Here is a 20,998-nt window from a genome sequence, read left to right on the forward strand (position 1 = left end):
TCAGAGGTTAGAAGATACTAAAAAGTCTATGGGAGGGGGAAAAAGGAGCACTTCATCCCAAGACTCCATATTAAAAAAGGAGTAAGGAACAGTCATACCTGAGTTGGGTTGAAAAAAGAAAGGGAAGATCCCTTTTGGTGAAATCACTGAACACAGCAGATCTCCAACAGCACACCTGTGAGTTTTCGGCAGCAGCAAAGCACCTTTGACAGACGTACCCACTTGTAATCCCCAACATTCCCGGTGAAGCAAGGTGTTACCACCACCCTCCTGTACACAGGGAAGCTACAGCAGTGTGCCATGTCACTTCACTGCCAGCTCTGCTGCTGTGACAGTGAATACTCACCTGACAGGCGTATTGCAGACATGTTAAAACTGCACTGGTGATAAATGGTGCTGGCAATGAGAGCAGAACCTGGGAGATCCTGACCATATACTGGGCTTAGCTAATGCCTTTGCTTGCCCTGGATCAGCTTGGTGCAAGAAAGCTAATTTATGGCTGGATCAGTGCAGGGCTGAGCTGATCTCACTACAGAACTTGTTCATATGCCACAGAGTGGGTGGAAGTGTTTTAAGTGCCACCAGCAACTCACCTGGTATAGCATCTGCGGGGAGCTTCCCCGAGGCCAACATGATGTCACGGAAATTGAGAGAGGCATAATAAACCTTGCAGAGCTTAGTGCTGGGATAGTGGCAGAGCGGAGAGGCAATCCAGCGAAGGGAAGAGAGGTCTCCACGCATCAGTGTGTTCACACAGGCATGTTCCGTCAAAGTCTGGGGCTGGGCTGCAGGAAAACATGGCAGAGCCTTAGACACTTCAGCTTGATGGCAACGCTTCACCTGACGGAGCAGATTATTTGTGCAAGAGTACCAAAAAAACCCCAAAACAACAACAACAAAACACACACACACACACACACACACACACACCAACCCGCCCCCCTCACCCCCCAAAAAAACCCAAACCACATGTGACAAAGCCTGGGATCCATTCATGGGAGCAGGGATGTTTGCCATTCACCATTAGCCAGCTCTTCTATTTACCCCCAGCAAAGGCCTTCTCCATGCTGTAAGCCTGCCTGGGCACTGAGCTAGCTCATACTGCCTGCAGACATTAAGACATGCCATTGTCCTGCTCAATCTGATCCAACTGCACCCATGCATAATTCTTGGCACCAGGAGGAAAAGCATCTCCTCACACCAGTTTTCTAGACCCTGCGAGAGAAGACAGTGGCCATCAGACCCCCAACTAAAAGAGTCACCTTGCTCCAACAGGAGGTGCCGGAAGGAGCCCCACTTCCCATCACGATACACATTCATCACCAGGTCTCTCTGCAGGATCTTTTGCATCTCTGAGTCTGATGGGCTGGTTGGAGGCGCAGGGGAGGAGGACTCCAGATTGGAAACAAACAGGGACCTGGGGAGCAGATGGAACACATGATCCACATTGGTCACTTTGCCTGCCAGGAAGCAGGAGGAGGAAGAAGATGGCCTCTGCTCCCAAAGAGCCTCTAGTGTGGCTTTGTACCTGATCCTGTGGCCTCCAGGCTCCTGGCGCAGGCAGGTCATCAGTCCCACAATGCCAGAGGTTGGATACTTGGTTGCAGTCAGCCACAAAGGCTGCTCAGATGAATCAGCCATGAAGTTCTGCAAAAAAGTCCAGCCAGGTGGATGGATTAAGCTGTGCTGAAAGGGAGCTGCTGCCCCTACTTCATGGCCTCTTTGGGCCTAGGGAAAGGGCTCTGGCAAGCCTGGAATGCTGTTGAAGACAAGCTGCCTCTTCCCAAGCCATTCCCATGGCAGGAAAACATCCAGCTCCACCCAGAGACTCACCTTTAGGAAATCCACCCACTTGCAATGGGTCTCATCCACAGGCAGGAAAATAGGTGGCTTGACAGGAGCCTGCCGGCGGCACAAGAACATGACAGAGCCAAAAAAGGACCTTTTCACAGCCACGAGATTCAGCGAGGTCTTGCTGAACAAATCCTCCCAGGCTGCCTGTGAAATAGAGCAAGATGGGAATGACTGGCACAGCCAGGAGGTGCTGGAATCCCATTCAACACCTCCCTGGGGAAGCCAGGAACCAGCACTGCCCCCTTCTCCCTACACAGGGTCTTTGGCAGAAGCTTGCCCCATGCATCCACCTTCCCCTCCCTGGCCCCTGGCCTTTTGCTAAGCCATTGCATGCAGGACTCCCAGCATTCAAAGAATCAGCACCAAGGATCCCAACAGCTCTTCGAAGAGCCAGAAATGCCGTTACGTGCACTGTAGGGGCCCCTACAGCGAGTGTGGGTTGCATTCACAGCTTTGTGCCACAGTAACAGTCCTCCTGTTTCTGGTTGTCTTGGGGTGTCAACTCCACGTTTGCTATCAGGCACCAGACACCAGGGCAGGAAGATGCCTTTGTTTTTCCCCAAATGGGACAGAGCAGCTGTTCAGGAGTATGAACCACCAGAGAGTCTACGAACAGCATCCTAGACTCTAGGACCAACCAGAGAGATAATAGCCAAGGGCCTAGGAGAGCAGACACTTACCTGAGTCAGGAAGCCTGGTCTCTGCTGCACATCTAGTGCTGTAAGGAAATGGACCGTTTCTCCAAGAGTTTCTCCTCCCAGAAGAGTATGCAGTAGCACAAACCCTCCTTCCTTCACGGAGGCCACCAGGTTGGAGAGTATCTCTGCTGGCTTCTCCAAGACTTTCATGGAGCAGTTGAGCACCAGCAGGTCAGCATTGGTCAGGTTTCCAGGCGGAGGACGGACAGGGTCCCACTGGCCAGGGGAAACAGATGTTTCCTGAAACTGCTTCTCATGGGCAGAAAGGACCTCCTGGGCTCTATCAGTAGCAGTGTAGTCAACTTCTAGCAAGGGATGAGTTCCTAGAAGAGGAGTGATACGAGGGAACAGGCATCCATCTCCTGCCAGTGCCTATACAGGAAGAGAAGATAAATAGCTCAGCTGTTGGCAGCACATGAAAGCAAGAGGTAAGTCTTGGGATTTCAAGACCTCTCCCACCGAGTCTCATCCCCAGGTCCCAACTAACCTCCACAATCTTCATCTTGATATTGGACGTATTCTCCACGGTTAAGTCCAGACAAACCTTCAGCTCTGGGGAATCCAGCAAGCCATTGAGAAGGGGATCCTCCTGGAGATGCATCTTCTCTTGGGTCACAATCTCATCCAGCTCAGAATACAGGTTTCCATTTAGTTCCAGGTGGCAGATTTTATCAAGGATGTACAGGAGGCCCTTCTGTGCAGGCACGGTCTCTGCCCTGGTGCCTGTAGTCTCTAGCCCAGGGATGGCCAGTCTAACCCCATGCAGCGCTACCTTGTTCTGCAGGTTCTGGATCAGACCTAGAGCACGGCAGGAGACAGAGAGTCACACATCCTTCCCTGCTGCTGCCTCATTACACAAGCCCTGTAAAAGCAACAGCTTGGCATACCTTGCGACTTCCTGATGATATTAGTGGTGGGGCTTGGGTGGCTGTGTACCCAGAGCAACCAACTCACACGGAGATCTTGGGTTGTTGTGTACCCAGAGCAACCAACTCACACGGAGAACAACACACTAGTCTCCATTATTGCTGGCAGCATCCCGAGGCCTCATCCTAGACAGGTCCTCTTTGCTGGTTCTCCACAAACACATGGCAAGAAAAGTGCAAAGGACAACCCTCCCCACAAAGGGAAGGCTTTGACTGGGGCAGGAAGGGGTCCTGGGTGACTGCAAGTGGCCACTCACGGTGGATAGGGAAAAAGAATTAAGTTGCTGAAGGAAAAACAAGTAAAAGGAAAGAGGTGGGGAAAAAAGGTCCGCTAGGGCAGCCCCTTGGAGAGGACTTTAAACAGACACTGCTGTTAAGTTTCACCAGGGAGTGGAAGGAAAAGAGCATCAGGCCAGTTTCGCTGCCTAGAAGACCGAACCGGTATCTTGATACAGCTGATTCAGCCATGCCAGAAGCACCTCACCCAAGGCTCAAAATTCCCAAAGAGCCACTTCTGTTCTGCCTTCAGTCGAGTTGCTCCTACAGAACAGCAGGAGACCTGCCAAGGACTGCAGTTTGCCTCTGCTCCCGCACAGCTTTGGCACCCGGGGCTGGGGTCAGTGCCTCCAGCCCCGTTCTACAGGCACACAAGGGACCGGACTCAAAAGGGCCTGGGGGAGGGGCAGGGATTTAAATTTTCCTGCCAGTATTAACAGAAGTAGATTGCTGCAGATCTAGGACACCAAAAATAAATAAATAAATAAATAAAAAATAAAAATCGGTGCACCAGCACAGATGCTGCACCAGCAGCACATCTGCCGAGGAGGGCATCGGTCAAAAGCCAGCCGAGTGCCACAGAAGTCCTGCCCAGGGAGGATGTCTCAGTGGAGTGCCAACAGAGCCCTTCAGCCCGGCCTGCCCAGGGCTGGGTCAGTCAGCTCCTCTAGCAGCTGGCTCCACTGTGCTGCCTTGGGCCATAGTATGTTTTGTGACAGTACGACTAAAATCAGAGCCACAGCATGGCCTTCCGGGCTGCAGCAGCCTGAGCTAGCGCCTGCTCAAGGAGACTGCTGGAAGAAGAGCATGCACCAATGATTTCAGAAGATGGCGCAGGCATGATATTCACCCCAAAGAACCTGCCTCCTGGTGCCATGGACAGTTATAGTGGCACTGAACTCCCTTTACCTTTGCAATGCTCCAGAACGGTGTGAAGCTGTGCATCGGAAGACAGACAATCCATCTCAACATAAGGCACAAAGCAGAACTTCTCTAGGAGTGGAGAACCCTGTTCCTGCTGCCTGCGGGGCGCTGTAGAGCTGTGGAGCCCAGCAACCTGCACACCTCCTGACCTGATGCTGCCAAGGCAGTGGTCATAGAACACATCAAAAGCTGCAAGACAAGAAGAGAACGTGCAGATGATGCTGGAAGCTTCACAAGAAGAGGCTCTGCTGTGCTGCAGGTGGCCAGACAGCCAGTGCGGTGTCAGTGGGCAAAGCAGGAGCACAATGACCTGCCAGCCCAGAGGCCCCTGGGTCTGCCTTACGTCAGGAAGATGTAGCCACTTTTCAGCATCTGGAACTTCACAAAAAAGCAGCCAGGAGAATCCTGACCGTGGGAGAGACTGTTACCTTGTTTGTCATCCTTGTACGTCTGCACTTGCTTCAGGTGCAGCACGGGGTCAACGCACACTGAGCGGATGCGTGTGGGTAGGCGCAGGCTGCGCCCAGGATAGCCCAGGACAGTCACGTGCAGCATGGTGTCGAGGAACGTCACCCAGTTCCCATTCCACAGGAGCTTGCCATGGCTCCCTAGGAAAGAGAAGCAGCCCCGTCAGTGTGTGACCCCCGTCAGAGGGAGGGAGGGAGAGAGGGGAAAAGGCTGGTTCCACTGCCAGAGGGCTGACAGCACAACTGGCATTGTCCAGTTGTGCTCTGCCCAATGCCACCACAGGGATCTTCTGCATCTGTCCTGTGCACAGGACCTCTGTAGCTTCCTGCTGCCACGCCTCAAGGCAGGTAGGCCTCAGCCACGCAGCCTGGGTGGATGCTTCACAGTGGCTATGTGCACCTGACTAGCATATCATGCACAAGTCAGCAGGCATAACGACCAACCCCTTCATCATCTTCAGAAGAGACGCACCTGAACTGCTGCATTCGAGGAGCCCCTGGAACGTTGGCCCATAGTTGTACCCACGGAGATGCAGCTCGGTGTAAATGTCCGTCTTGGAGAGGGGGTGGCTGGAGCTTGCTTCTGGCTGGGCATCAAAATCAGCTTGCTCATTATGGAAGTTATTCAGAGCAGTGTCTTCCAAAAGGTAAATTTTCCCTAGCAGGCACAAGAGAGAACATGAGCCATCAGCACTCAGAGGCATGGCACTGGATTCCCAGGAGGCCAGGCAGAGTTGTCTACTTACCACTTACACTCAGGTTTCCATTTCCTGACACTTCAAAGCTGTGGGAAGCAGGCATGAGTCTCACCTCCAGCTGCACAGAACCTGCAACACAGGCAGAGATCGCTGCATGGAGGACAGAAGGTGGGGCAGGATCTTCCTGGGACCAGGAGGCATCCACTCCCTGTCACTCCAAATCCCCGGCACCTCCCATCTTTCACACCCTCTCCTGCCCAACTCTGCCCACCGTGGGACAAAGCAGGACATGTCCCACCCTACTTGTAGATGTGTTATGAGACAAGAAGTGTGACATCTTCACCCCCTTTCCTGCTGCCTTGCGCTCTCTCCTTCCACCAGTCTTTCCCAACTTTACTATGTGGCCCAAGGCTCCCCACCACCCTCTCACCTTTCTTGGGTAGGATGGTTGCCTGGTGGATCTCAACATCCTCAAACTTGACAGGCATTTGTTCCATGATAGCTCCCAGAGACCGTGCCAGGGTTCGCCAGGCTAGCACCAGGTACCCAGTGGCTGGGTAGAGGACTCTGCCATCAACGCAGTGACCAATCAAGTAATGGTCAGGAGACTCGGGGTTCACATCTACCCATTACACAGGAAAGAACAAAAAGCTTTTGTAACTTCTTAGGTGACATGCTCTGGAATAAGACGTTTCTCCTGTCACCACCATTCCCCCTCCCAAGGCAGGGATGGCAGGGGAAAAGAGAGGAAAAAATTCTCAATGCTGCTACCACTTTCTCTTTCATGCAAAGCCTTTCAGCCCAGCCGCCAGAGCTGCTCCAACCACATGAAGCTTCATAGCTGCTCCTCAGAACAGGATTTTGGGGTTCTACTTAGGAGACTTTGGGCTCCTGCTTTATGAATGAGAGGAAGCAAAGCAGAAGCAGCAGGTACACACCAATATTGTAGACCGAAGCAGATGAAGAGCCTGCAGAGCCAGATGGAAATTCTTCGGCTTTTGGGTAGTACCAGGTCTCACTGTGATCCCACAGGATGTGGGGAGAGATGAGTGGGGTTCCTACTGGCACAGGATATTCAACAGGTGGGAACAGCTTATTTGACTGAACATTTATTCTGGAAAAAAAAAAAAAAAAAAGTTAGGATAGTTGAGATTTTGGTCCTGATCCTTGGTGCCAAAAGCCACAATAGTCCAGGCACTCATGGGTTGCCAGGCTGGTCTCCTGTTCCAGGATTCATAGATGCTAGGGTCGGAAGGGACCTCAATAGATCATCGAGTCTCTAACTGTGAAGAAGTTCTTCCTAATGTCCAATCTAAATCTGCTCTCTGCTAGCTTGTGGCCATTATTTCTTGTAACCCCCGGGGGCGCCTTGGTGAATAAATACTCACCAATTCCCTTCTGCGCCCCCGTGATGAACTTATAGGCAGCCACAAGGTCGCCTCTCAACCTTCTCTTGTCGAGGCTGAAAAGGTCCAGGTTCTCTAGTCTCTCCTCGTAGGGCTTGGTCTGCAGGCCCTTAACCATACGAGTGGCCCTTCTCTGGACCCTCTCCAGGTTATCCGCATCCCTCTTGAAGTGCGGCGCCCAGAATTGCACGCAGTACTCCAACTGCGGTCTGATCAGCGCCCGATGGAGGGGAAGTATCACCTCCTTGGACCTATTCGTCATGCATCTGCTGATGCACGATAAAGTGCCATTGGCTTTTCTGATGGCTTCGTCACACTGCCGACTCATGTTCATCTTGGAGTCCACTAGGACTCCAAGATCCCTTTCCACTTCCGTGCCACCCAGCAGGTCATTCCCTAGGCTGTAGGTGTGCTGGACATTTTTCCTCCCTAGGTGCAGCACTTTGCATTTCTCCTTGTTGAATTGCATTCTGTTGTTTTCTGCCCATATGTCCAGCCTGTCCAGGTCTGCTTGCAGCTGTTCCCTGCCCTCCGGCGTGTCCACTTCTCCCCATAGCTTTGTGTCATCTGCAAACTTGGACAGAGTACACTTCACACCCTCATCCAAGTTGCTGATGAGTTTGAGACACAACTTTGTCACAAGGAGTTTGTGACAAGCCCCGCTCTCTCCCACCCAAGGGATTCCACTTAGCTTTGGGTCAGACACGGAGCCTCCTGTCTGTGGCAAAAATTTGTTGCTGTGCAGAAGAGAAGCCAAGAGGCAGACTCAGTCAAGAGCATCACTTGAGATGGATCTCGCCATTCTCCACACTAACCACCCTCTTTCCTGTCCCCAGACACCGTACCCAGTCAAGTAGATCTTTCCAATGTGCGTCAGGAAGAACTCCAAGTTGTTTTTGTGCTCTCTCTTCATCAAAGGCAGGATGGTGCAGGTTGGTTTCAAGCTTCTCTTCAGGATAGCCTAGCCAAGCAAATACAAAAAGGTCACGGTCAAAGAAACCTGATTTCTCATTTGAGATTTGGCCTGGTTTTGGGGAAGACAACTTGTGCTGCCATGACGCTGAGGCTTGTGGCCACAGAGCATGCGTGAGCACTGAGGGTGCAAGCAAGCGGGAGGAAGGAGAGCATGATTGCAAACCGAGCAAGGAGGGATCCACTTAATAGCTGCAGGGCTCTACCAATCAGGACCCCTTGCTGCTCAGAGGATTAAATAAGATTCAGATTACACTGCAAGAATGGCAAGATCATCCTCTTGAGCCTCCCACACAGGCGCACACCCGTCAGCCTCTCCCCCAGCAGCAGTGACTCCACATCATGAGCATGTCAGCCAGAAACATCCCCGAGACTTTTGTGAGCCGCAGGTATTAAAACCAACACCAAGCCCCACTTTCCTCTCAGCTCATATTGAATTAAGCACAATTATTTAAAAGGCTGCAGAGTTTGAGACAAGCAGCAAGGACTCCCTGGAAAGTCTGGCTGGCTAGTTTCAAGTATCTGCATGACCTACATCTAGTGGAATTAAAGAGAAATATCATAGCACACAAATATTTCTTTCTGCAATTAAAAAAAAAAAGAGCACATCCATATTAACTACAGCAGCCCCACCATCCTGCCATCCTCACATTCCTACCTCCCCTTTGTTATAAATACCTTTAACGACTTCAGACTACAGGGTCCTTGGAACAGCATTCATTCAAAAATGACCATGCACAAGTACAAAATGAAAAATTCTAGCAGTGGTTTTTAACTACAACTTTTTGGCTTGTGGCTATACAGATTTTACTTGAAACAAATGTTACCAACTTTGGGCAGAAAACAGGCAGTCGTAGAGCTGCAGTTTTAAGAATGCGGGGGGAGGGGGGAGGAAGAAAAAAGAAAGTGGGGGGCTTCTTGCAGAACGCGTGCAGTTACTGGAAAGCAGGTGAGGGGCGAGTCAACTTTCCTAGCACCTGCTCTCTGCATGCACCGGCTCGCTCCACAGCTGGACAGTGGCAGCTGGAAGCAGTACTGCCCACCCTCCAAGAGGGGCAGGGGGGAGGAGGCAGTGTGGGGAAAAAAAAAAAAAAAAAAAAATCACACGTCCTGCCCCATCAGAAAATAGCGATGGACTTACGAAGGCCACCACCATTAACACACTGTCTGGAAGGAAGGAGGAGAGCGTAAAACCACCTGTTGTCTTGGGGGCTCTGTCATTTGACTTTTGAGCTTTTAGGCTGCCTTTCACTCGGGTTTTCTAGCTTCTTGCTGAACCAGGCTGGCCAGAAGCACCACTTTTTAAACAAAGACCTAAACCTGCATGTAAAGACCAGTCACAAAACTCAATTAAAAAAAAAAAAAAAACAAAACACCCAACCAAACAAACCACACAAGCAGGCAACACTGCAGAAGCATGGACATAGGCATGTCTTCACACAGCACACCATGGCAGACAGCAGAGGTAGGTCTCCCCCCCTCCACCAAAAGGGTCTCAATTATTCTTTGCACAAGAGAGTCAACCTTGCAAAGACAGCCCTCGTAGCCCTGCGAAGCAGTGACTGAGATGAAGGTTTCCCTTAGGCTGAGTGTTCAAATACCCTTTGGAGTGTACCATTCATTTTGAGAGCTGGCTTCAGCCTCTGCACTTCATCTTCCCCACCAATAAAATAACAATACTGATCTTCCTCCCTCTCAAGCATGTTGCAAGGCTTAATTAGCCATCGTTTGTACACAGCTTGGGAAGATGCAACATTGCATAAGCACACAGAGGATTATTCCGAGTTACATTCATGCAGCGTTGCATTGTCACTGAACACCCACAGTTGCCTACTTGGATCACTCTGAAGCTTTGGAAGTGTAAAATGAAGAAAACAGTCGGCATTGATTTTTTTTTTTTTTTTTTTTAACCTTTTTAAAAAACAAAAGACTACAAGGGAAATCAGTGGCAAGGACAGTGGCATCAGACAGGCAGCAACAGTAGCTCTAAAAAGACTTCTCCTGCCTACATCTTCACATGGCCCCGTTACCAGAAAAAGAGTGCTGCCAGCAGCACCCTGGCCAGTACCACGCAGCAAGAGCCGATTTAGCCTCCGGCAGCCTGACAAGATCACTGCCCAGAGGCAGCAAGGCTTTGCCCTCTCCTCCCTCCTGCTGCCTGCCCACACACACCAAGAGATCATCTACACGCCTCCAGGTTCGACTGCCTCATCCCGCAGTGGAGCTGACTATGCGTCAACTGTCTTCATGTACTGCCGGCCATTTCAGAGAGCAATGGGGATGAGAGACTGCGTAGGTGGGGAAGTTGTCAGCGGCATGTCAGGGCAGGTTTGTTTTATGCACTAAATCAGGAGGACTAGAGAGGATAGGGGGAAGGGGGAAGGACAGGGGATGCAAAATCAAGCGGTCTCAAACTTGCTGGAACAAGTAAGTTGATCCCTTTTCTTAGGAACACCACGTCCTCCTCCCCGCCCCCGCCTCAGCATCTTCCTGCAGCGGCACCGTAATACCAAATCACCAAGCAAAGTACCTGCAGCAGGGCATGGGGCGCGATCTCCACCACCACTGCGTTGTCCGGAACGTGCTGCAGACCCTCCTGGAACAGCACCGGGCTCCTCAGGTTGTTGACGTGATACTCCGCCGAGGAGTAGCGCGCCAGCTCACTGCCCCACTGGGCCTCGGGGATGGATGTACTGATCCAACGAGCCGAGCGAGGCTTCGGGTTTGGAATGATCTGTGAACAGGCCAAGAAGCAGATGTCAAGGAGGACAAGGATCCTCCGGAAACAGGCCCCAAAACATTAGTTTGCAGGAAAGCAAACAGCACTGTAGCATGTTCTGCCTGTGAAATCGGGCCCACCTCCCAGTCTGCTAGGAGGCACAGCTCGTCCAGCTGCCCATTCCACAGACATCTACGGGACCCTCCTTCTCCATGGATGCTGGACAAAGCACCGCCACTCCCCGCAACTGCCAGCCTTGGTGGCACAAGACACCCAGGACATTACCTTCCGCAGGACACTAAGCAACATTGGGGCAAGCGCCTCCATGAAATAGGAATGAAATGCGACCCCGACACTGCGCACTTCCTTAGCAAACACACCTTCCTTCTTCAGGGTGGCTAGGAACTCATTCATGGTGGCCTAGGGAGAGAGACAGAGGAAGCCCTGTTCACTTGATGGCTGCTCCACAGCCCTGCAACTGCAATGCAGTTTGATCAGCCACCCTGAAAGGCCTCTCAAGTGTTCATATTCAGATGAATGCCAAAGTCCATCCCTCCATGCTGGCTTAGCCTGGTCTCCCTTCTTACGCAACTAGGGGTCAACCCAGTGCAGTGCCAGGAACAAGGGTACCCCCCATAACAGAACCTATACAGGTGTCAGAGCAGCCTTGCTGCACGTCATAATTACAGCATGTTGGAGCAGACTTGATTTAACACGCTCCAGTGTCACGTGCATCAGCATCCCCACGCTGAAAAGTGGTGGCAGGGGTGCTTTAACTAAAGCTCATTCAACAAGCTTTAAATTACAGCGCCCCCACTGCCATTTTGCAGTGCAGCAGCACTGATACGTGCAAAACTCCAGGCGCTTTAATCAGAGCAGCTCTCAGAGCCACTCTAATTAAAGCGTGCCCCCACCCCCCAGAGCACACGTAGAAATGCCCAGAGAGTCCCAGCTGATCACCATAGGAAAATAAGGACTGTACATCAGATCTTTGCTCACCTCTGGCCCCGAGATAGTGACAGTGTCCTCAGCGTTGTGACAGGCAGGCACCACGCCTGGAGGGCAGCGGATCTTACATTCCTCCCACGACAGACCTGCAGAGGAAAGATGCTCAGAGTGGTGTGCAAATGCTCCAGGTACAAGTGAAGCAGCAGCCCATGAAAGGAGGACAGCTGGTTCTCCAAAGACGTGGTGTGAGGGGGAGGCCCAAGCTCCTCACTGCAGGGATTCTTGCTGCCAGTCACCTGCTGGGTCTGAGATTCTAGGACAAGGTCCGCCAAGGAATTGTGTAGACTCTTTACCCAAGGGTATTATGATGTGCTCCGATACTACGGTGGTCAGCGGCATGACAGGGACTACCAGGAAGAAGAGACCTCATTCCAAACTTCTGGGGTTGACAAGTCCACAACAGCCCTCTCCACTAATACCCAAGTCAGAGTGAGATGTGTAAGGTGTCTAAAGCCCAATGGATCCCACCAGAGGTGAGATTCTGAGATATTAAAGGGAGGGAGAGCATGAAGTTCAAATTCAAACCCTTACTGCAAAAGCCAGCTGATGGCAGTGAGAGTCTCTGTGCCTCAAGCCATTTAAAAACAAACTTGTTGAAAGAAAATGTCATAGACGTTAGGGCTGGAAGGGACCTCAGAAGATCGAGTCCAGCCCCCTGCCCCAGGGGCAGGAACTCAGCTGGGGTCATGGGATCCCAGCAAGATAAGCATCCAAATATCTCTTGAAGGCGTTCAATGCGGGTGCTTGAACCACCTCCAATGGCAGGCTATTCTAGACCTTGGGGGCTCGGACAGTAAAGACATTCTTCCTTATAAACTCCAGCAAGACGGTTGGACATATCTGTTCGATCTCGTCATCCCTTGGGGCGCTCTGGTGAACAAACGTTCCCCCAGACGCTGGTGGTCACCCCTGATAAACTTGTAGGTGGCCATCAGATCACCCCCGAGCCTGCGCTTTTTCAGGCTAAAGAGCCCCAGGGCTCTCAGCCTGTCGTCGTAGGGTCTGCTTCCCTGACCTCTGAGCATGCGCGTGGCTCTTCTCTGCACTCTCTCAAGCTTCTCCACATCCTTTTTTGAATTGTGGAGCCCAAAACTGGACACACTACTCCAGCTGCGGCCTCACCAAGGCCGAGTACAAGGGGAGAATGACGTCCCGGGATTTGCTTGAGAAGCATCTATGGATGCAAGACAGCGTTTTGGTCGCTTTACTAGCCGCCGCATCGCATTGCAGGCTCGTGTTCATCTTGTGGTCAATCATGCCCCCAAGTCCTTTTCATCCATAGTGCTAGCCAGCATAGCACTGCTGAGCCTATCAGCATGCTGCAGGTTTTTCCTCCCAAGGTGGAGAACCTTGCATGTTTTGGTGTTAAAGTCTTGCCCTGAGCTAGAAGAGTCCTTCTTAACTGGGAAGAGGGACAAGTCCTGTTCTCATTTACAATCCCTGTAGCAATGCAGCAACTTAATTAAAGCTGCCAGGGATCTGAACTTGCCTGGTGAGCGGAACACTTGGCCAGTTGATCTTTCAGTGACAAAAGCCAGTAGAAAAACCATGAAACCAACATCAGGTCATGAAAGATGCACTATAAATAATACAGCTACTACTCACAGACAGGATCCGTGCTAAATGGACGATTGTCATGTCCTTCCTAACAAGCATGAGATGGGGCTAACTTAGGTGGTACACTTCCTCATGTTCCCTCTGGAAATACCTGGCACATGTGAAGTGCAACTGCTCTAACCCCCAGCCCACCTGCGCTGATCCATAACAGGAGCCTAGCCAAGTGACAGACCGACTGCAGGGTCACTCTCCAATAACACGTTCGTGAAACAGCAGGCACTAAGAGTAGAAAATACATCAGAGGATGCAACGTGCAGACTGCACCAGCCCAGCACTTCAGACTGGGCTGGGGCCAGGCCTGCACCTTCTTCTGGGAAAGGGGTGGCGAGGTCTTAGCCTATACAGGCAGGCAATCATCGTCCCAGTCCCCCATCTGTCAGGGCTGGGTCACGCCCATTAGCAAGCAGGATTTGTACTACTTAAAATAGAATTCATCTGTTATCAGTATAGACAGTTAATTTTGTTAATGTTTTTTGGCTCCTGGCCTCAGATTAATGCACAGATCTGTTGTGTAAAGTACTTCCCCTTCTTGGTTTTAAAATTTGTTACATTTTGATTTTCTGGCTCATTTTGTTTGCTCTCTGTGTACTCATATTTGAATAAAGTCTGTCCTTTTTCCAAGAGCTGCCCCAACCTTTTCTGCTTCTTTCTTCATCTCCGAGACATCTCCCCCCCACCCCAGGTATCCAGCTCTGAGCCCCCAACCTCCTTTCAAAGGAGCCAGAGAGCATTCTGGCTGACAGGTTACATTTGCATTATAACATTTAAGGCTTCCTCACCCTTTTCTGACAAGGAACAGGGAAATGCAGCATCAGAAGTTGCAAATGAGAAGAGTTATTTGAGTCATGACCACTATGAACATGAAGGCCTATCTCCATCTGCCTCCTCCCCCTCTACTGCTAGGTCAAGCAGCCCAAGTTTGTTACCTCTCCAACTCAGCACAAATTAGGCCAGTTGCAGCAAAGAGCAGAAATGCCCACCCCAACCTCACGAGGGGAAGAGCCTGCCTTAGGTCACTCACCAACAGCAGCCATCTTTCCTCGGGGTAGATTCGCCTCTTTGACGCACCGTCCCCTCCAATAGGCAGAGAGAATGGCTTCTTCGTGACTGAAGGAGTCGTCGGCATAGCCACAGGCCACCTCTCCCACCGAGTGCCCGATGATCCCATCGGGCTGGAGGCCCATAGACTTCAACATGTCGATCTGTGCCACCTACGAGACAGAGCAGGGGTCTCTAGTCCAGGCCACCCCAGCCAGAGCTGTACCTATGGGGGGCACCGTCACACTGCTATCTGGGCCTCCCTGCACCATTTCTTCCTCCTTCTTGCTGCTGCTTCCCTCCCGCAAAGCTCTGGCCTTCAAATCTGGGAGAAGTGCAAGCATAACCTTCTGCCACACTCCCAGTTTTCTTCAATCCTTTCTATTGTTCCCTCATTTCTACTGCAGCAGGTGATCACTAAACACTTATCCACATTGTGACATGCAAAGAAGTTCATCCAAATTAATTAAAAACATGAATCACTACTCCACATTAAAAAAGTGTGGACACTCATTTAGCACTTGAGCGGCATTTAGGAGTCATAGTTTAGTATGAAAATTGGAGTAAGGCCACTTTAACACTTGTACTACCAACACCTACACAAAGCTCTGACCCAGCTTCACTAACCCACGATAAAAAGAATTAATGTACATTAAATTTTTCAGTGTAGACAAGCCCCAAAAATCATGCAAATGCAGCATGCATGTGTGCAGCATGCCTCTGAGCCACGCAATGCAGAGGGAAGGATGCAAGCTGGCTGCCTACTCCTGGAGGAACGACGCAATAAGGCTATGCAGACGCTGGCACTCTGCTCCCACAGAGCAACGCTAGTAAAGATCCCCGTCTTACCTGAACTGCAGAGACTCCAACAAATGAGCAGACAGCATCATCAAACATGCTCTCATCACCATTCAGAATGATGTCAGAGACCTTCAGCCCAGTGCCCTTCAGGATCTCATCCGAGCGCAAGATGGACTGGCGGAACAGCTCCAGCTGCATCAGGCTCCTGCCCATCCCTGCCCACTGCGTGCCCATGCCTGCAGGAAGAGCAACAAGAGTCTGATTCTTGCTCCACGTCAGAGTGGACCAGGAAAGCATGGGAGCCCTGTCTCAGATGTTTGGTTTCCAGTCCCCATGGAACACAAGGCTCTGCTCTTCCTTGGTCTTGCTACCACAGGGAAGCAAACAGCACTGAAGAGGGGACTTCCAGCAGAGCTGGTCACAAACAGTGGATCTGGAATAGCCTCCCTTGCCATGTGGCAACCCCTAGACTGTACATGCAAGTGGAATGAGGAACAAAATGTGGCACCAATAACTACCCTGAGAGCCTGGCTGCACAGAAGCCAACAAACCTTGACACCCTTCCCCCTGCAACCCCAAAAAGTTACCTGTGCAGATGTACCAGAGGGGCCTCCCCGATGCCTGGATTTGCTGCACCTCTTTCACGTCACTCTCACTGCCAACGAGCCTGTAGCCCCGGTACGGCATAGAGGAAGCGGGGATTGCGGACAAATCGTTGAGTAGGCTCACAAATGAGTCATCTTCCCCCAGTCTCTTGCTCTGGTCCAGTAGCTTCTCCACAGCTTCTTGCGTCCTGCCAAAGACTTGGACCAGTCGTGGCAAACAACGTGCCTCCAGAGGCTGGGATTTCTTCTTGTCATGTGGCCTCAGGATGACATGGACATTGGAACCACCAAAGCCAAAAGAATTGATACCGACTAGGCCCCCTTTCACTGGGGTCGGCTTACAGACCACCTGTAAGCTGCCATCTTGTAAGGCAGGAATGTCTGGGTTCGGGGTGTTGTAATGGAGGTTTGGAGCCCACACCCCATTTTCCAGAGAGAGAATCACCTGAAAGACAACAGCATAGTCCAGGCTTTAGATCCCTGGTTTTGCCAGATGCTTGTTGGTTTTGTTCTGCACAGGACCCAAGACACAGGGTGCTTCTTAGCAGTTGAATTTCAACAGCTTCCTCTGTCACTAGATCAGATACCAAAGCGCTTAGCAGCTGCGTATCATTCCCCAGGACAGTAAAGCTAAGGCGCAGGGAGGAAAAAGCAACTCCATGCCACAGAGCAGAGCTGGTAGGAGGATGCTCGTCATGGTTCCCCAGCTGTTTCTAGACAACAAACTGCAGGAGGCCAGGCCAGCAAGTCAAACAACAAGACAAGACAGCGGCAACGTGGAACGACTGTGTGACAGCTGTCACGCACAAGGTGGTGGGAGCAGGCCAGACTGTCCACAATCCCAGACACTTCCTGTACTGCAGTGTCTGTCACTTCATCTAGCGCGCCCGTTTTCATCTAGAGGGAACACGGCAGTTTCCAGGGATCATATCTGCAAAGGAAGCTGTCCCAGTGCGACCTGAGTGCAAACACTTGGTGGTGGGGGGAGGAACCTCCCTTGGCCAGAAGCATTGGCTTGGAGACTTCCTGCTGCTTCCGCATACATGGCAACAGAGTCGTCATGAGCCGGCTTCATGGTGAAAAAACTGGCCCTCTGCTATGCAGTAACATTTAACGGATTGGTGTTGGACACCACAGTAGATACTAAGGCTGGCCGTAGGGCGGCAAGTTCAAGTCTGCACCCACGTCTCAAGAGTAAGTTACCTAACCCCTTCCTCTGTTAAAAGGGAAGGAAAGATGCATCCCTTATCCACCGCCAAGTGCATCCCTTATCCACTTTGACACCAAGAGCTCAGGCTGCATCCCACCCTTCCTAGTGACCTGGTGTCCCCAACTTTGGGAGCCTCCAGCGCTCCAGGTGCTGCCCCCAAAAGCAGCTTTGTACCAATGGGAAGACTTGTGGCAGCAGATGGCATTTTGATATCAGTCACTATTAAGAAATGCAGTGGGGTCACAGGTCCATTCCAGGAGCCCTGCTTTTGAGCAGGATTCAAGTTTCCTCAGAATCCAGGCCAAGAAAGACAGAACGAGGGGCCTGTGAGCTGTGCCTCCCCTTCGACACAGCATTCAGAGCCCGGGCGGATGCTGACAGCCGAGGCCAGGGGCAGCACCAGCCGCCCCAGGCCTACCTTGTAGGTTGGTTCTATGCCAGTGTGTTACCTTGAGTAATGCAACAAGCCCAGAAGCAGGTTCGGGGTGACCCATGTTGGATTTAGTGGATCCAATCAACAGTGGCTCTCGTCTGCCTGGACACAAGACTTTTGCGATGGCATTCACCTCTTGCGGATCCCCAGCCTGGCAGGGAAAGAAATCACACAGCGGTTTTACGCTGACCATGCAGAACACCCCAGTAGCAGAACCACCCCAGTCTCACATTCCTGGCAAGGTCTTTTAGATAAAATTGCAGGTGGTAAAGGAGATGAAGGGGCAGGTGCTCCAGCAACAGGCAGAAATGGGCAATTATCTGAAAGAAAGGACTGATGGGTATGAAACAGAGGCAAAGAGAGAGACAGGACAGGAAAGAAAAGGAGAGAAGGCTTGTGGAGGTTATGCCCACCTTGGTGCCTGTGCCATGAGCTTCTACATACTCCATCTCGTCAGGCAGAATCCCAGATGCTGTATACAGGGAGCTGAACAACCGCTGATGCATCTCTCCACAAGGAAATGTTAGACCTGGGACAAAACAAACAAAAAACCCCACCACAGGTCACCCACTCCCATCGGAGGCAGAACATCAGCAGCCTCATCACTACTGAGGACACCTCGGTCTCCTCAGGAAACACTCGTGTCTTCCACCTTCAGAGCAAGGGCTTGTCAAGCTGCTGTGCTAAAGGGGACATGGAAAAAAGATGAATCCCCGGTTTGAAATGCGCATCTAGGAAACAGAGTTCCCCCTCTTTCCCCAGCTGATGAGCAGGACCCATGCAACTTCCCAGGCATCTCCTCCCCTACTGTGACAAGGCCGGGATGGCTTGGCTTCTCAGGATGACATGGGGAGAGCAGGGCTGCTCAGGTGGATGCTCCCCTGCGCTTCAATTCTGACAGCAGGACAACAATCACACACCACTCCTTGCTTCTTCACCGAGTCACTTAAGGAGATCCTGAAGTCTCTGCTCTGTCATAGGGGGTGACAGGATCCTGCATTTCCTGCCCTGAAAAGAACCTCTTAAAGAGAGCTGAAGGCACCAATCATTGCTCCCTGAGGTTCAAAACTCACCTTGTTCCTTAAAACCATCAGTGTTAGTCCCAGCATTGACTATTGTGGCATAAACCCGTTTGGCCATGGATTTCTTGGTTAACAAAACCACAACGACACCTTCAGAGCGGCAATATCCATTTCCTAGGGACGAGGGAAGAACGAAATAAAAGCAGTGAGAATCGAAAGGCTCCAAATGGCACCAGACAGCAACGTACACGTGCCACTGCCACGTGCCTGGAGAGCTGTAAGGAATGCTAGACACTTCCAATGGAGCGAGAGGAGTTCAGTTACATTATTCTTCAGAGAAGGAACGAGAGGCCTGTGGGGTCGAACACTGCTTTAGGAACAATTTCTCTTCTCTGGAGCACTCGGTCTTTCCCCGTGTTTTCAGCTTTGGGTTCTGCTGGGCGAGCAGCCCGTGGAAGCTCCGGCACTTGGACAAAAGTAAAGCCCCAGCCTTCATGCTCTTGCTCTCGTTCTCACTGTATGAAGAGGAAGCAGCACTGGGTGCCTCCCACAGAATGAGACAACTTGGTACTAAACTCTCACCTGAAGCATCAAAGGCCTTGCAGGTACCATCAGGGGAGAGCATCCCCAGCTTCATAAACTGCAACGATGTGTTGGGTTTCAGCATGATGCTGCATCCTCCTACAAGAGCTGCATCACACTCTCCATGACAGATTGCTTTGTAAGCAACTTCCAGGGCCAGGAGGCTTGAGGAACATGCTGCGTCAACAGACATGCTGGGTCCTGAAGGCACAGGGAGAAAAATTAATAGGCAAACAAACAACAGCCAAGTTGCCAATCATTTTGCCCTGGTGCCTGCCTAAAGCTGCCATAAGGCCTCTCCTTTTTCTGCCGCCGCTGGCGGTTGTTGTGGGAGACCACGCAGTGGAAGAGGAGGTAAGAACACTTCGAGACTGAGACACAGAAAGGGGGGGACATTGCCCCCTCTCCCTGCTAGGTCTAGGAACATGCACCTTGGCCAAGCCTGACTCTTCCACCTTGGCTCCTGCTAGATTGCCTTTCACTAAACACAGGGCGCTCAGCCCCTCAAGGACTCTCATCCCTTACGCTGCAGTCCCCTGGCTCCCAACCTTCATCCTTGCCACTGCCACAGCCTCCTCTCCCAGGATTTGCCCAGGACCTTCCTGCTCAGCTGCTCTTCACTGGGTCCCCTCCTCCTCCACCTTCCAGCCCACACCAGCTCCTCCCGTCAGCTTCACCCCGTTTCCATCTCCTCTTCATCCCCTTCCCAACCACGCCAGGCCAGGAAGCCTCTCAGAAGTGCCAGCAATCCCCTAACCCAAAACCTGCCTGCATGTCGAGCCTGGCAACCCAGTCATGCCACATTCTCCACTTCCCACCTGCCTCCTCCCCTGCGGTTATGCAGTGCCCTCCTATGGAGGATGGAGAAAGATCGTCCCTCTCTATCCAAACACCCATCACCTCCTGGATGTATGGCTATCCCCGACCCCCCCCAGTGCTGCTGACGAATGACACTCCAGGGCCCACAATGCTCACCTTTGAGGTCGTAGAAGAAGGACAATCTGTTGGCAAACATGGCACGCTGGCTGCCAATCATGCTGTACCCCACTACTGTCTCAGGGTCTTGGCTAAGCACTTCAATTGCTTCGGCCCCACTTATACCAATCCACACACCCGTGTTTGAGCCACGAAGGGAGGCTGGATTGATACCTGAGAACAGATTTCACACCAGGGTCAGTGAGGATCTAGTCAGCGAACTTCTGGAAGGACTGGACGTGTTCAAATCAGCAGGTCCTGATGATCTCCACCCCCGAGCGCTGAGGGAATTGGCAGAGGTCATTGCGGGACCCCTGGCACGGCTTTACAAGCACTCGTGGTGCTCTGGCAAGGTGCCAGAGGACTGGAAAAGGGCCAGTGTGGTTCCCATTTTCAAAAAAGGGAGGAAGCAGGACCCAGGAAACTATAGGCCAGTTAGTCTTACCTCAATCCTGGGTAAGCTTTTTGAGAGAGTTATCCTGGCGCATGTCCGCGAGGGGCTGGCAGGGAGATTATGCTTAGGGGCAACCAACACGGGTTCATTAGGGGCAGGTCCTGTCAGACCAACCTGGTGGCCTTCTACGACCAGGTCACAAAGTCCTTGGACACAGGGGTAGCAGTGGACGTAGTCTTTCTGGACTTTAGGAAGGCCGTCGACACTGTCTCTCACCCCATTCTCATTAAAAAAAAAAAAAAAAAACTCGGAGACTGTGGCATCAAAACCTGCACAGTCAGATGGGTCCCTAGTTGGCTGGAGGGCCGTACCC

The 20,998-nt window shown here is 51.7% G+C and overlaps 1 protein-coding gene across 10 annotated transcripts in view; it reads right to left on the reverse strand.

The window, feature by feature from the left end:
- Positions 1 to 20,998, reverse strand: part of FASN (fatty acid synthase) — an 89,537-nt gene that overhangs the window by 16,272 nt on the left and 52,267 nt on the right. For all 10 annotated transcript variants that reach the window (XM_006038172.3, XM_025194660.1, XM_025194656.1 and 7 more), the window contains 24 exons: positions 20,232 to 20,405; positions 19,257 to 19,457; positions 18,726 to 18,848; positions 18,066 to 18,181; positions 17,669 to 17,803; positions 15,992 to 16,454; positions 15,453 to 15,640; positions 14,587 to 14,776; positions 11,940 to 12,034; positions 11,226 to 11,360; positions 10,752 to 10,955; positions 8,095 to 8,210; positions 6,782 to 6,957; positions 6,274 to 6,465; positions 5,892 to 5,972; positions 5,618 to 5,803; positions 5,107 to 5,286; positions 4,664 to 4,867; positions 3,040 to 3,350; positions 2,535 to 2,924; positions 1,834 to 1,998; positions 1,529 to 1,647; positions 1,263 to 1,417; positions 594 to 785 (listed from right to left, as the gene is read on the reverse strand). In XM_006038172.3, the coding sequence (XP_006038234.2) occupies positions 594 to 785; positions 1,263 to 1,417; positions 1,529 to 1,647; positions 1,834 to 1,998; positions 2,535 to 2,924; positions 3,040 to 3,350; positions 4,664 to 4,867; positions 5,107 to 5,286; positions 5,618 to 5,803; positions 5,892 to 5,972; positions 6,274 to 6,465; positions 6,782 to 6,957; positions 8,095 to 8,210; positions 10,752 to 10,955; positions 11,226 to 11,360; positions 11,940 to 12,034; positions 14,587 to 14,776; positions 15,453 to 15,640; positions 15,992 to 16,454; positions 17,669 to 17,803; positions 18,066 to 18,181; positions 18,726 to 18,848; positions 19,257 to 19,457; positions 20,232 to 20,405 (4,491 nt within the window). The remainder of the gene's footprint in view (positions 1 to 593; positions 786 to 1,262; positions 1,418 to 1,528; positions 1,648 to 1,833; positions 1,999 to 2,534; positions 2,925 to 3,039; positions 3,351 to 4,663; positions 4,868 to 5,106; positions 5,287 to 5,617; positions 5,804 to 5,891; positions 5,973 to 6,273; positions 6,466 to 6,781; positions 6,958 to 8,094; positions 8,211 to 10,751; positions 10,956 to 11,225; positions 11,361 to 11,939; positions 12,035 to 14,586; positions 14,777 to 15,452; positions 15,641 to 15,991; positions 16,455 to 17,668; positions 17,804 to 18,065; positions 18,182 to 18,725; positions 18,849 to 19,256; positions 19,458 to 20,231; positions 20,406 to 20,998) is intronic.

Source organism: Alligator sinensis, unplaced genomic scaffold (genome assembly GCF_000455745.1).
Source record: "Alligator sinensis unplaced genomic scaffold, ASM45574v1 scaffold164_1, whole genome shotgun sequence".
NCBI classification, from domain to species: Eukaryota; Metazoa; Chordata; order Crocodylia; family Alligatoridae; genus Alligator; species Alligator sinensis.